Below are 12426 nucleotides of genomic sequence, written 5' to 3' on the forward strand. Positions count from 1 at the left end.
TAGTATAAAATAACTTTATTACTTTTATTTCATTGAGACACTCAGTAAACTTGTAGTACAGTGTGAGTACCTCTGATTGTGGAGTTGCTGAGAACTTTATGTTTCAGAAAATTTCTGTTTTCAGATTGCTTTCAAATGTTGTGATATGGAGCTTGGTTACTTCTTAAGATTTGTTTCCTCTCTCTTTTATGAATTCAATTAAATATGAATGGTGGGATTGGAAAGAACAAATTTACAGTGCTTACTGAGTTCTGCATGTCTATTAAACAGAGTTATTGACAAATAATGATCCTGCAGTAAAATACCAATTGTGCCAAGAGGGTTTTTTTTCTGTTACAAAATGGGCAGAGAAAGTAGCTGTAGGCAATGTGGGGTATGGAGTAAGTGGAGAAGATAAATTGAGTTATCAACAAGTGGAAAAAAAAAAAAGGAGAGAGTTCCTGACGACTGGAAAAAAAAAGGGAAAAAGGGAAATGTAACCCCCATTTTCAAGAAGGGGAAAATGGATGACCTGGGGAATTACAGACCAGTCAGTCTCACCTCTGTGCCTGGCAAAATCTTGGAGCAGATTCTCCTGGAAGGCATGCTAAGGCACATGAAAATCAACAAGGTGCTTGGTGACAGCCAGCATGGCTTCACTAAGGGGAAATCCTGCCTGACCAATTTGGTGGCCTTCTATGATGGGGCTGCAGAACTGATGGACAGGGGTAGAGCAGTTGATGTCATCTACCTGGACTTGTGTGAAGCCTTTGACACTGTCCCACACAACATCCTTGTCTCTAAATTGGAGAGACGTCAATTTGGTGGATGGACCACTCGGTGGATAAAGAACTGGCTGGATGGCAGCACACAAAGAGTTGTGGTCAATGGCTCAGTGTCCGGCTGGAGACCAGTAACGAGTGGTGTCCCTCAGGGATCAGTGTTGGGGCTGTTGGTGATGACACCAAGCTGTGTGGTTTGGTTGATATGCTGGAGGGAAGGAATGCCATCCAGAGGGACCTGGACACACTTGTGAGGTGGGCTGATGCCAACCTCATGAAGTTTAACCGTGACAAGTGCAAGGTCCTAAAGCTGAGTCGGAGCAATCCCAGGCACAGCTACAGGTTGGACATAGAAGAGATTCAGAGCAGCCCTGCGGAGAAGGACTTGGGGGTGTTGGTCAATGAGAAAATGAACATGAGCCGGCTTCAGTGTGCGCTCACAGCCCAGAAAGCAACCGTATCCTGGGCTGCATCCAAAGGAGCGTGACCAGCAGGTCGAAGGAGGTGATCCTGCCCCTTTACTCTGCTCTTGTGAGACCTCACTTGGAGCATTGTGTGCAGTTCTGGTGTCCTCAACATAAAAAGGACATGGAACTGTTGGAACAAGTCCAGAGGAGGCCACGAGGATGATCAGAGGACTGGAGCACCTCCTATATGAAGACAGGCTGAGAAAGTTGGGGCTGTTCAGCCTGGAGAAGAGAAGGCTGCGTGGAGACCTCATAGCAGCCTTCCAGTATCTGAAGGGGGCCTATAGGGGTGCTGGAGAGGGACTCTTCATTAGAGACTGTAGTGACAGGACAAGGGGTAACGGGTTAAAACTTAAACAGGGGAAGTTTAGGTTGGATATAAGGAAGAAGTTCTTTACTGTAAGGGTCGTGAGGCACTGGAATGGGTTGCCCGAGGAAGCTGTGAATGGTCCATCCCTGGAGGTGTTCAAGACCAGGTTGGACAGACCTTTGGGTGGCATAGTTTAGTGTGAGGTGTCCCTGCCCATGGAAGGGGGGTTGGAACTGGATGATCTTAAGGTCCTTTCCAACCCTAACTATTCTATGATTCTATGATCAAACTGAGCTATCATTTATAACTTTTGCTGTTCCAAACTGCAGTTTTGCAGTTCTGTATCTTTACAGATATCATGTTAGAGATTGGTTGTTGGGGCTTGTGGAGCTCATTCTTGCTATATGCCACATCCAGGTTTGGGATGGTGAGGTGCATTATATCAAATTGGATATCTCTTCTTGTTACCCCATCTTTAGCTATTCTGTTTATCTGTTCAGGTTGTGTTTTCTCCTTTAGTCATGTTCAACTGTACAGAGTTGCCAGTTAAAGCTGCTTTCCCAAGCACTGTAGCAATCCTAGGGGTTTGCCTAAACAATACTCCTGCCTCAGACCATTTCATGAATAGTTCTTTGCCAGCGGTACGCTTCTTTGTCTGTGGGCTTTCTTGAGATCTTCTCGTACTTCTTTGTTTGTTTTCTCAGCTCTCTGCTTTTCTGGGTTTGTGATTTTATACTGATGAAGGAACTTGTGGGTGTTCCATCCCTGGGAGTGTTCAAGGCCAGGTTGGACCTGGCCATGAACAACTTGATCTAGTGGGAGGTTGGAACTAGGCAGGGGGGTTGGAACTAGGTGATCTTAAAGTCCCTTCCAACCCAAACCGTTCTCTGAAGAGAAAGATCTGTGGGGTGGCCACTATTGCACAGAACACTGAGGCTTTTGGGGAATATAGTTAAGGTCATGAAATTGTATTATTTGGTATTTCTGATTGCACCTTTGACACTTTGCTTTTCTTGCTCATAGGCTGGACTTACCAGGCACTTTGAAGCAGATTTGGTTCCCCAAGGCGCTCAATCCCAGCTAACTTGGATAACTGACCCCTGGATTGATGAACAGACATTCACTGAGATGACATAGGGAGGGGCAGCAAGGACAATGGTGCAGAAGAAGAAAACCTGCCCTCGGTTACTGGACTATCTTGTGATCATTGGAGCAAGGTAATGAAAAGAGACTTAGCGCTGTTTTTGCCTGGGCAGCAGAGTGAGGATAAAGAGCTTAGAATTCACTGGTGAAGACTTGCTTGGTGCCAACGAATGCTGTCTGGAATGTGTGCAGCATGCTGACAGAATGAGACCATCTACTTGGGCCAGGAGGCTTTCTGAAAGACACTAGTGCAGCCACAGTTTTTTAACTTGCAGTCTTTAGACTCCTGCAAAGGGTGACTTAAGAAAAGCCAGTTTATATATGACTCTCTGGTAACCCATGTGTCTGAACTTCTTTGCTTCTACTGCCATCAAGATAAGGGGATTCAGAAACTGAAAATACTGAAAGCCACATGTAAATAAAATACTAGTTTGTGGTTACTTTTCTAGCTTTTGAAGTGTGCTCTGTAAACTCAGTTAAAAGAAAACAAACTTGAAACTTGCCTTACTTGGCTTTTTCCCCCTCTAATACTCATTTATCCTCATGGGAATGACTTGAATGCTTTGGTTTTTAAGGTCTTAGTAACAATAGATAAAATGTTACACTTACTCACTTCAAACATGTATGAGACATGGTGTTGATGTGTGTGCTGCTTGGCAAATACACAGGTGCTCAGTAAATGTTATTTTTCTTTATTCAAAGTTTATACAGTAACTTTCTGCCAGTCTATTTAATGGGTGTATTCTAAAGTCTGGTTTACTTTTGTTTCTAAATATCAGTGATCTATTTACATCAGACTATTGCTTTATCTCCCCCTTTCTTTTCAGAATTCTTTGAGTGCAAAGTCTAAATAGGCTCAGTGGAAGAAATTACATAATCCTAAATAATAGTTATTTTTATTACTGTATTTTATGGACAGAATAATTTAGTAGTTTAATTACTTTTTACAGTCTGAAGAAAAATAACCAAGTTGTTCATCTGTGTGTCACTAACTAGGAAAAGGAGGAGGAAGAAATGTTAATTGCGTCCCCCAGTAACGCTTATAGTGTCTGATGTTCTCATTTAGAAATCTGCTAACATCACTTCTGGACTCCCACAGTTCTCTTGCTTTTTGCTGGGCAAGAATAGCTAATGCTTAGAGGTCTATTGTCTCATAAGGCACTTCAGCAAGTGACAATGATAAGAGATGCACCTGACTGAAGTAGCTTCTGCAAAGTCCGTAAGAGCTCCATGTGGCCTTTAACATTACAACTTACCCACCATGCACAAATAGCAATGCCTTTTGGAAGTATTTCCTTTTATTAGGTGCAAACTTTCTAAATGTCTGAGATGACACAGTTTTTATAGACTAATATTACTGCAAAGGCATGAACTGGTGATATACATTTTTTCTTTAACCAAATAGACTTTAAACAGTACCAGTGTTACTTGACATTTCTTCAGCTAGATGATGCATTAGTTGATGCATTAGATGATGCATCCCCCCTCATATAGAAAAGCTTTTCAGGGTTTCTCTTTTCATTTTCTGTGGTATTTCAGTACTTACCTGTACAGGCACTATAAATTTTTTTTACTTCAATCAAGTATTAGTTTGGGAGCATTAGTCAGCAGAGCTATTGACACCAGTGATTTTCTTAGGTAAATGACAAACATTTTACTACTACTTGTTTGGGTTTTGTCATCTGTCAAATAGATGAGGGAAAAGCAAGCATCATTTTTATTTTGAAATGGGCAGATCTAAAATATCAAGGTAAGGAAATGTCTTGCTTGAGATCTCAGGAGAGTGATGGTGGAGCCAAGTCTCCTACATCCCATTTAGTAAACATGATACTAAATGCTGATTACTTTTAAAAACTGTGAGAGATCAGACTTTATAGCAAAGTGGTCAAACCAAAGGGAAGTGGGGACATGTATTTCTTTCTTCATTATGTGGATCTCATACTGTTTCTCTGGCAGTTATTTAGTAGCTTTAGTGGAAAAGCAGTGGTAGGAAAATAGTTAATACCTTGAAAGAATCTGTTATTCTGGTGGAAAATGAGGAATAAACAGTATTGCTTTGTATTTTTGTGTTACATTAGTGATTTGTGGTACCAAGGTTGGAGAGCAATAGCATTGAATAGGTCTGCATATAGTATATATGCAATATAGTGTGTATATATAGTATGTATACATAAGTATATATAAATCCCAGCTTTACAGTAACTTACACTTCAAATCCAGTTCAAAAGTCAAACGCAGAAATATATGTATCTATGGTTGCCAGAACTTTTAGATGAAGATTTTACAGGATGAGGTCCATATTATTCCACCATTTGTCTGAGTTCTTTCCTAGTAAGTTGCTGGTTTTCTCACTTAGGAATCGATTTTTTTATCTTAGTTATAAATAACTGAAATCCAAGGGCTTTCATCTGACTGTATTTGCTGAGGGACAGTCTATTTGCTACCCAAATGTTGCCCAGAGACCCGTGTGGTTCAATTAATTTTGGCAATCAAAATCAGGGAAACATCAGCTGAAAACAACATACTCCTGAAAGTTCTTTTCTCAGTCAGATTTGAACAGGCTCCTTATTGGGCCTGGATAACGATGGTATAGAATTTTTAACCTTTCTATAGTTGTGACCTTGTGCTAGTGACTGAGCATTGTGGTTACTGACTGAACACTGTGGCTAGTGGCTGAGGAGCTGCCCTTCCCCTGGCTAGCAAGGGATAGAAGAAACAAAGATGAAGGCTGCTAACATGTTAGTAGGGAAAAACCAAAGGTTTTTGTTGGCATCGGTCAACTGTATATGTTACTTGTGTTTGTTTTCTCTATAGGCAGCCAAGTAGTGATAGTGTTGCTCAGACTCCTGAACTGCTGCGGCGTTACCCTCTAGAAGACCATGTGGACTTCCCTCTACCACCTGATGTTGTGTTCTTCTGCCAGCCAGAAGGATGCCTGAGCGTGCGGCAAAAACGCATGAGCTTCCGTGATGACACTTCCTTTGTCTTCACACTCACAGACAAGGACACGGGTGTCATTCGCTATGGAATCTGTGTCAACTTCTACCGCTCCTTCCAGAAGAGAGTACCCAAGGAGAAGGGAGAAGGCACAGGGGGACACCGAGCTCGGGAGGGACAGAAGGTCCCCAAAGCTGGGGATGCATCTGCCCCACAGGAGGAAGTGGGCACTGAGAGTTCGGAGAGTGGCTCTTCGCTACAGGCTCCCAGTACAGAGTCTACCCCAGATGCGAATCGATCACCACGCAGTAAGCGCCTGGCCAAAGGCAGCCATCGCTCTCGGAACAGCACTCTGACTTCTCTGTGCATCCTTAGTCATTACCCCTTCTTTTCCACCTTTCGTGAGTGTCTGTACACCCTCAAGAGACTCGTGGACTGCTGTAGTGAGAGATTATTGGGCAAGAAGCTGGGGATTCCTCGTGGGGTGCAGAGGTATGTTGAGGGGGAAGAAAGAACTTTTTCCTCCAACTGTTTGTGTCCAGGGCTGCAATTGTCGCATGGCAAATGTGTGGTTGCAGAAGCAGCCAAACACCAGTGGTTGACCTTTTTGCTCTTTTAAGCCAGGATCACAGTAGGAAAAGGAAATTCTTATGATGATTTCTTTAAAATGTCTGTGTCTGATTCTGTAAGCTGGTATGATTTTCACTTTTGATGCACCTTAAGAGGTACTATCCTGATGACAACTGATTGATCTTTCCTGAAGCTGAGCACTGATTCTGTTGTTTGGCATGTTTGTAACCTCTGTGGCAGTGTACGTACGTCAGGACTGATTCTCTGGCAGATTAGAAACAGCCAAGAAATAACAGAATTTCCACTTGGGTCAAGAGGGAAATGATGAAAACGTGCTTGGTGAGCTAATAAAACTCTGAACTTCAGCTTAGGAGAGAGAAAAGGTTGCAGAAGCAGGAATGGCTGAAAGAGATCAAAGTACAGTATTTGAAGAGGAAAGGGTGGAGAGTTAGAAAACAAAGGAGTTGTTTAGGAAGCATATGGAAATGGGGGTTGGTAACAACAGATTGACAGGGACTTGGTGTATTTTTAATGTGAAGTAGTAACCTTACATATCTGCTGTTATAACGCTGGATATGTAACAAAAGCTGTTGCACTGTTGCATACAGAAGGAACAATGTCTTTATATCAGTCATGGATGTATGTCTGTGCCATTGTTCCTGACACCTCCATCTAAGGGTGGTATTTTGCTTTCCAGTATGCTAACCAAAAAGAGAAAATACAAAAACATCTTTGGAGAAGGAGGGGGTGATCTCAGGAGTAAGAGGGTTGGGGCTGTGAGGTAGTTCAGAGCATGAGGTAAGTAGCTTGGTACACTCCAAGTTAAACTTGTCAAAGGCAAGAAAAATGACAGGACATGTATCATTATCTTGATAAGCTCTTTACATTATGCAGGGAAGGGAAATCTGTCCTGTTCACAAAGCAGTAGCCTACTTCTTAGGTTACTGAGCTTATGACTGACTCCTGCTTTAGCACAGTTATCACCTGAATCCACTGATGCTTGGGGAGAAAATGATTCTATCATTTCTATCATTTATTTCTTCCCAATGGAAAAGGGAGCCTATTTTGTCACCTTGTTTAGTCTGATCATTGCTGAGGCAGAAATAAGCTAAATTTAATGATTTTCCTCAATTCTGTGAGCTCGTCTGATTTTTGGAAGGGGTGTTAAAAGTATGCCAGTGTTTGAATGGCATGTGATACTTGAAAAATTTTATCTTTTCTGGGCATAATTCTTAAAGAAGAAACAAGTGACAGAAGAGGGGGCAAGAGAAGGAATGCTGAGCATATATCCCCTGGGAAAATTAAAGCAGCAGGTTTGAATTACCATGTGGTATATTATGGCAAAACATTTGAGAGATCTTGGTGTGGCATATTTTTATCTCGGGTTTAGTCCTTATTCTTGCAGAGGTTTGTAGGCCTGTTGGAAGCAGAATCCTACAATCAGTCGGTCTGCCACAATTCTGGATGAGATATGAGAGCATTATAGAATGATTCATAGAATGGTTTGGGTTGCAGAGGATCTTAAGATCATCCAGTTCCAACCTCCTGCCATGGGCAGGGAAACCTTCCACTAGAGCAGGTTGCTCCAAGCCCTGTCCAGCCTGGCCTTGAACACTGCCAGGGATGGGGCAGCCACAACTTCCTTGGACAACCTAGTCCAGTGTCTCACCACTTTCACAATAAAGAATTTCTTCTGTATATCTAACCTGAATCTCCCCTGTTGAAGTTTGAAGCCATCACCCCTTATCCTATCACTACAGTCCCTAATGAAGAGTCCCTCTCTGTCATCCTTGTAGGATCCCTTCAGATACTAGAAGGTATCATATGTGCATGCTGAATTTCAGGCACCATGGTGATGAGAGATCTTCAGAGATCTGGACCTAGCTGAATCCTTTAAATGAATGAATGAACTGTCAGGTGGAAGTGACATACCTGCATTGATTCCTGCCATAGAAATATTGATGCTTCCCAATGTGGTTACTTCAATAAGCTGAAATCCCTGCATCCTGTGTCACTACATGTTTGTTGGCTGCGTCTTTGAATTCTCAGTGGGTATGCCTTTTTGCTGGAATGGCTGTCAAGTGAAGCTCCTTGAGCATTAACCTGTTGCTCTCCCTGTACAGGGACACAATGTGGAGGATTTTCACAGGCTCCCTCCTGGTGGAAGAGAAGTCCAGTGCGTTGCTCCATGACCTGCGGGAGATTGAGGCCTGGATATACCGGCTGCTACGCTCGCCGATGCCTGTCGCTGGTCAGAAGCGGGTGGATGTGGAAGTCTTGCCACATGAGTTACAGCCAGCTTTGACCTTTGCTCTTCCTGATCCATCCCGCTTCACCTTGGTGGATTTCCCGTTACATCTGCCCTTGGAGCTGTTGGGAGTGGATGCCTGCCTGCAGGTGCTGACCTGCATCCTTCTGGAGCACAAGGTAAGAAAGGAAGAGGTGATATTTGATAGGTATGTAGAAAGTTCTGTCCTTTTCAAAACCAGGGTAGGCTGGATGTGCAGAACAGCTGTCTCCTGGAATCAGTTTTTCTGTGGGGGAAAGGAATAGCTTCTTTTGAGGTTCCTGTTCTGAAAAGTTTTCCTCTTGCTCAAAAAAGCATCCGAAACTTGTTTTCAGATGAATAAAGGGTCATCCAGTTCACAGCCCTCAAATCAGATGCCTGCAGGCTGTGATCTTTGCATACCCCTGGGGGAAGTATTACAGGTGAATGGTTGCTGCAGTGCTGATACGAGTTTCTTTGGTTCCAGGTTGTACTGCAGTCCCGAGATTATAATGCACTCTCAATGTCTGTGATGGCCTTTGTGGCTATGATCTACCCATTAGAGTACATGTTCCCAGTGATCCCTCTGCTTCCCACCTGCATGGCCTCTGCAGAACAGGTACCTGTTTTTCCTTTACTGGTCTTTTGCAAAAGATGTTTCTGTGACAGGAGCATTCCTTCTTTCCTTCCCCACTGGTTTCTCTTTAATTGCAGCCTTGCAAAGAATGTTCTTTGAGTGCCACTATTGAAATCATAGGTAACACCACTTTTCCAGGGTATCTTCAAAGCATGCTTAGTAAATTGTATGATTCAAAGCAGTAGTTCACAAGCAATGAACTGAAAGGCCATAGATCCACAATATTACGATATTCCCCCACCCCCCTCCTCCCAACAGAGTATTAAGGGTTGTTGGGGAGGGTCCAGAGTGATATTTAAGTATGTTTGAGAACCCTGAATTCAGAGTTTAGAAACTATTGCCTGCAATTTATTGTCCTCAGAAATAGGAAGTGTTGAGTTACTGACACTGGGAGCTGTGTTTTGCCGGTAGTCAGCTCTCTGTAGGAGCTCATTATTTTGCTTGGAAAGATACAGTTCAGGCCATCTTACTACTGCAGTGCTATTGTGCAACTAATGCTGCAGGTTTGTTCTTGTATTATCCCTTGGGGGTGACCAAGTGCTCTAGATGTAAAGAATAAATTAGCCTCCCAAGCCACTGTTCTCAAGGCGCTACATGCCTTATTGATTTAAACCTTTTCCCTCTGCTGATTCCCTTATCAGAAACGACCTGAATTTCCCCTGAGGTTTTCCATGTCCACTTGAAAAAGTGTGTCTGTTTCTTCTGCTTCCTAGAGATGTTATTGGTTTGAAACCAAATTACCATTCTAAGTGTAAGGGTAAAGCCTTTGCCTATAGTCTGGGCCTATTTGCAATGGCACAGACTCACTGAGCTGAGGGTGTACTCATCTGTGACTTGTTGCTTCTCTCTGTTATCATATGCGGACTTTGTCCTTAATAAAGTCTCTCTTTCAGTTGCTTCTAGCCCCTACACCTTACATCATTGGTGTTCCAGCAAGTTTTTTCCTTTACAAACTGGATTTTAAAATGCCTGATGATGTATGGCTTATTGACCTGGATACCAACAGGGTGAGTGGTGCCCATAAAGATTTGTGGCTTTGCTTCCAGAGAACTGTGTACTTTTATCAGTGTACCTATCGAGAATTTAAGAATGCCTGGCCTCAGCCTGCCTGTGCCATTCCTGTCTTAACCCTCAGAATTATGTTCTGTGGTGTCTCAAGGTCCCCATTTCTTCTGCTTCTAAGGCATTCATTCCTAGTTAATCCATCTGGCTACATCATTAGAAGATAAATCCTCAAACAAATTAGAAAGCTGTTGTCTTGAGTAATTGTGACCCTGTCTCTTATAGCCCTACCTAAGAAACCCAATCTGATAAGAGCCTTCCAGCAACATTGATTGTCATGATTCAAATAGAGCTATGTATCCTGCTTTCTACTGGGGCACAAGCAAGGCCCATGTTCAAGGGAAATGTGTATAACATCTACTTGATGGAAAATCCAAAGGATGAATGTTGGTTCAAACTTCTCTTTTTTGTGGTAAATGATAAAGTCATTCCTCCATTTTTTGTCATGTTTTAAGCAGTAACAACCAAAAAAGCAGTGAAAATCAAAGTATTGATGCAGGTGCCTATGTGTTGTGTGGCTTTTTTTATTATTATTATTATTAATTATTTTACTTTATGGCTTTCATTCCTCAGTCTCTGCAGTGGTGGAGATTCAGGAGATTCTGGTTTGGAAATGAAATGACTACAGCTGGGGGATTCTGAGTCTGTTGCTGTGCTTATTTCCAGGTGATCGTTCCCACAAATGCAGAATCTTTGCCAGCACTGCCAGAACCAGAAGCTTCAGAGCTGAAAAAGCACCTGAAACAGGTAAAACACTTTGGGGAGAGGATTCATATTCAGTAGGACTTAGCTGATGTAGTCTTGCACTGCTCTGCAGCTGTGCGGGAATTTTCTGTCAACCTGTTTAAAATGCCTCTTTTGTATAGTTGCCAGTTAGAACATCCCCATGTTAGAATACAGCAGCATTTTGAGCTTGAAAAGCAGTATCAGTTGATACAGATGTTGTGGTAGGTATCCAGTTGCTGCTTTTCTATGTTAATGGAGAGCATTAATTTGGAAAAGTGAGTGCTCACTGAGGCTTTTAACTGCAGTTAATTTCTTAGGGATATTTTTAAATTTCTTAGGGATATTTTTAATATTTAAAATTTCTTAGGGATATTTTTAAATTCTCCTGGACACAACTGATTATCTTCTGGTTTTCACTGTTATTTGGGGCTAACTTGTTTCCAGTTGATGCAGAGAGTTCCAGATTCCTCCTTTACATTTGCCATGTGGGCTTTAAAGTCTGGCTTGATCATCAAGCTATGACCGTCTTTGTTTCCCCTCCATTCACAGATCTGTGTGTGAGGTCTCAGTCTCTCCTCTCAGGTCCTGCTAAGCCATTAATCAGCTTGGGTCATCCTGGCTGATCGTGTCAAGCAGGTTTTATCTCTTTATTTCTGTTTTCCTTATGCATGCTGCATGCAGTATCTAAAGGTAAAATGTGTTACTAATGTGATGACTTCTGCTCCTTCCCTTTCCTTGTAGATCAGGAGAGCAAAGTGTGTAACCTCTGTGATACTGCCAGTACCTGCTGTCAGCACAGATGGAAGCCATGTGTTGCTTGGAGTTTTGTTAGATCCCCCTTCCCATGACTTCTGCCTCACCCCCTTACAGCTTCAGGCACTGTTCAGTAAAACTCTCTCACTAGGGCAGAGCTGGATATCAGAACAAATTGCAAATTCATTGAACACATTTAAAATTCACCCAAATTCAGGTTACATCTCTATGTATTCCTATAGAGATTATCATTAAGTATTGATCTCTGGCAAAGAAGGAACACTACTGGTTGCTGTACAAAGTACAGAAGACTAAACTGTGACACACATCACTTTGGTGTGCCTTTGGCTCTTAGTGTCAACGAGTAAAATTCAGGATAGCTGCTTTTAAACTGCAGTAGAAAGTTCATAGCTGCATCAGTAAGGACAGCAGCCTTCATACTACCCAAGTGTCCAGATGTGAATGTTTGGGGGTGGGGCAGTTAGACCTTTCTCCCCAGATGTACCTATTTTGTGGTCCCTTTTGTTTCCTCTCATTTGTGATATTTGGTAGTAATAGAGGTTTTTTTTTCCTCCCATCTGTTTCTCTGTGGTCATGTGTTCGTCTTGGCTCTGATGGGCTGCTGCTGTTATCATATGATCTTCCATCTTGCCTCCAGTGTCTGGTTAGCATGACTGCAATCACTCAGAAACAGCTGCTCACTCCTGACAACAAGGTTCTTTATTTTATTCTTTTCCCCTCAATCTTCCATTTTACCCTTTTCCTTTTTGGAATTTTTGGTTTTGTTTTGTTTC

General features: G+C 42.4%; 1 protein-coding gene across 23 annotated transcripts in view; it reads left to right on the forward strand.

The window, feature by feature from the left end:
* Window positions 1-12426, forward strand: part of MADD (MAP kinase activating death domain) — a 71383-nt gene that overhangs the window by 13337 nt on the left and 45620 nt on the right. For 15 of the 23 annotated variants that reach the window (XM_062635862.1, XM_062635860.1, XM_062635875.1 and 12 more), the window contains exons 2-8: window positions 2562-2755; window positions 5496-6110; window positions 8312-8615; window positions 8942-9073; window positions 9985-10098; window positions 10820-10900; window positions 12291-12347. In XM_062635862.1, coding sequence (XP_062491846.1) covers window positions 2694-2755; window positions 5496-6110; window positions 8312-8615; window positions 8942-9073; window positions 9985-10098; window positions 10820-10900; window positions 12291-12347 — 1365 coding nt within the window. In that variant the 5' untranslated portion in view covers window positions 2562-2693. The remainder of the gene's footprint in view (window positions 1-2561; window positions 2756-5495; window positions 6111-8311; window positions 8616-8941; window positions 9074-9984; window positions 10099-10819; window positions 10901-12290; window positions 12348-12426) is intronic. The other 8 variants (XM_062635866.1, XM_062635867.1, XM_062635878.1 and 5 more) reach the window with 1 other exon arrangement.

The sequence above is a fragment of the Pezoporus occidentalis genome, unplaced genomic scaffold (assembly GCF_034315485.1).
Source record: "Pezoporus occidentalis ecotype Australia unplaced genomic scaffold, CSIRO_AGI_Poc_V1 ctg46, whole genome shotgun sequence".
Classification (NCBI taxonomy): Eukaryota; Metazoa; Chordata; class Aves; order Psittaciformes; family Psittacidae; genus Pezoporus; species Pezoporus occidentalis.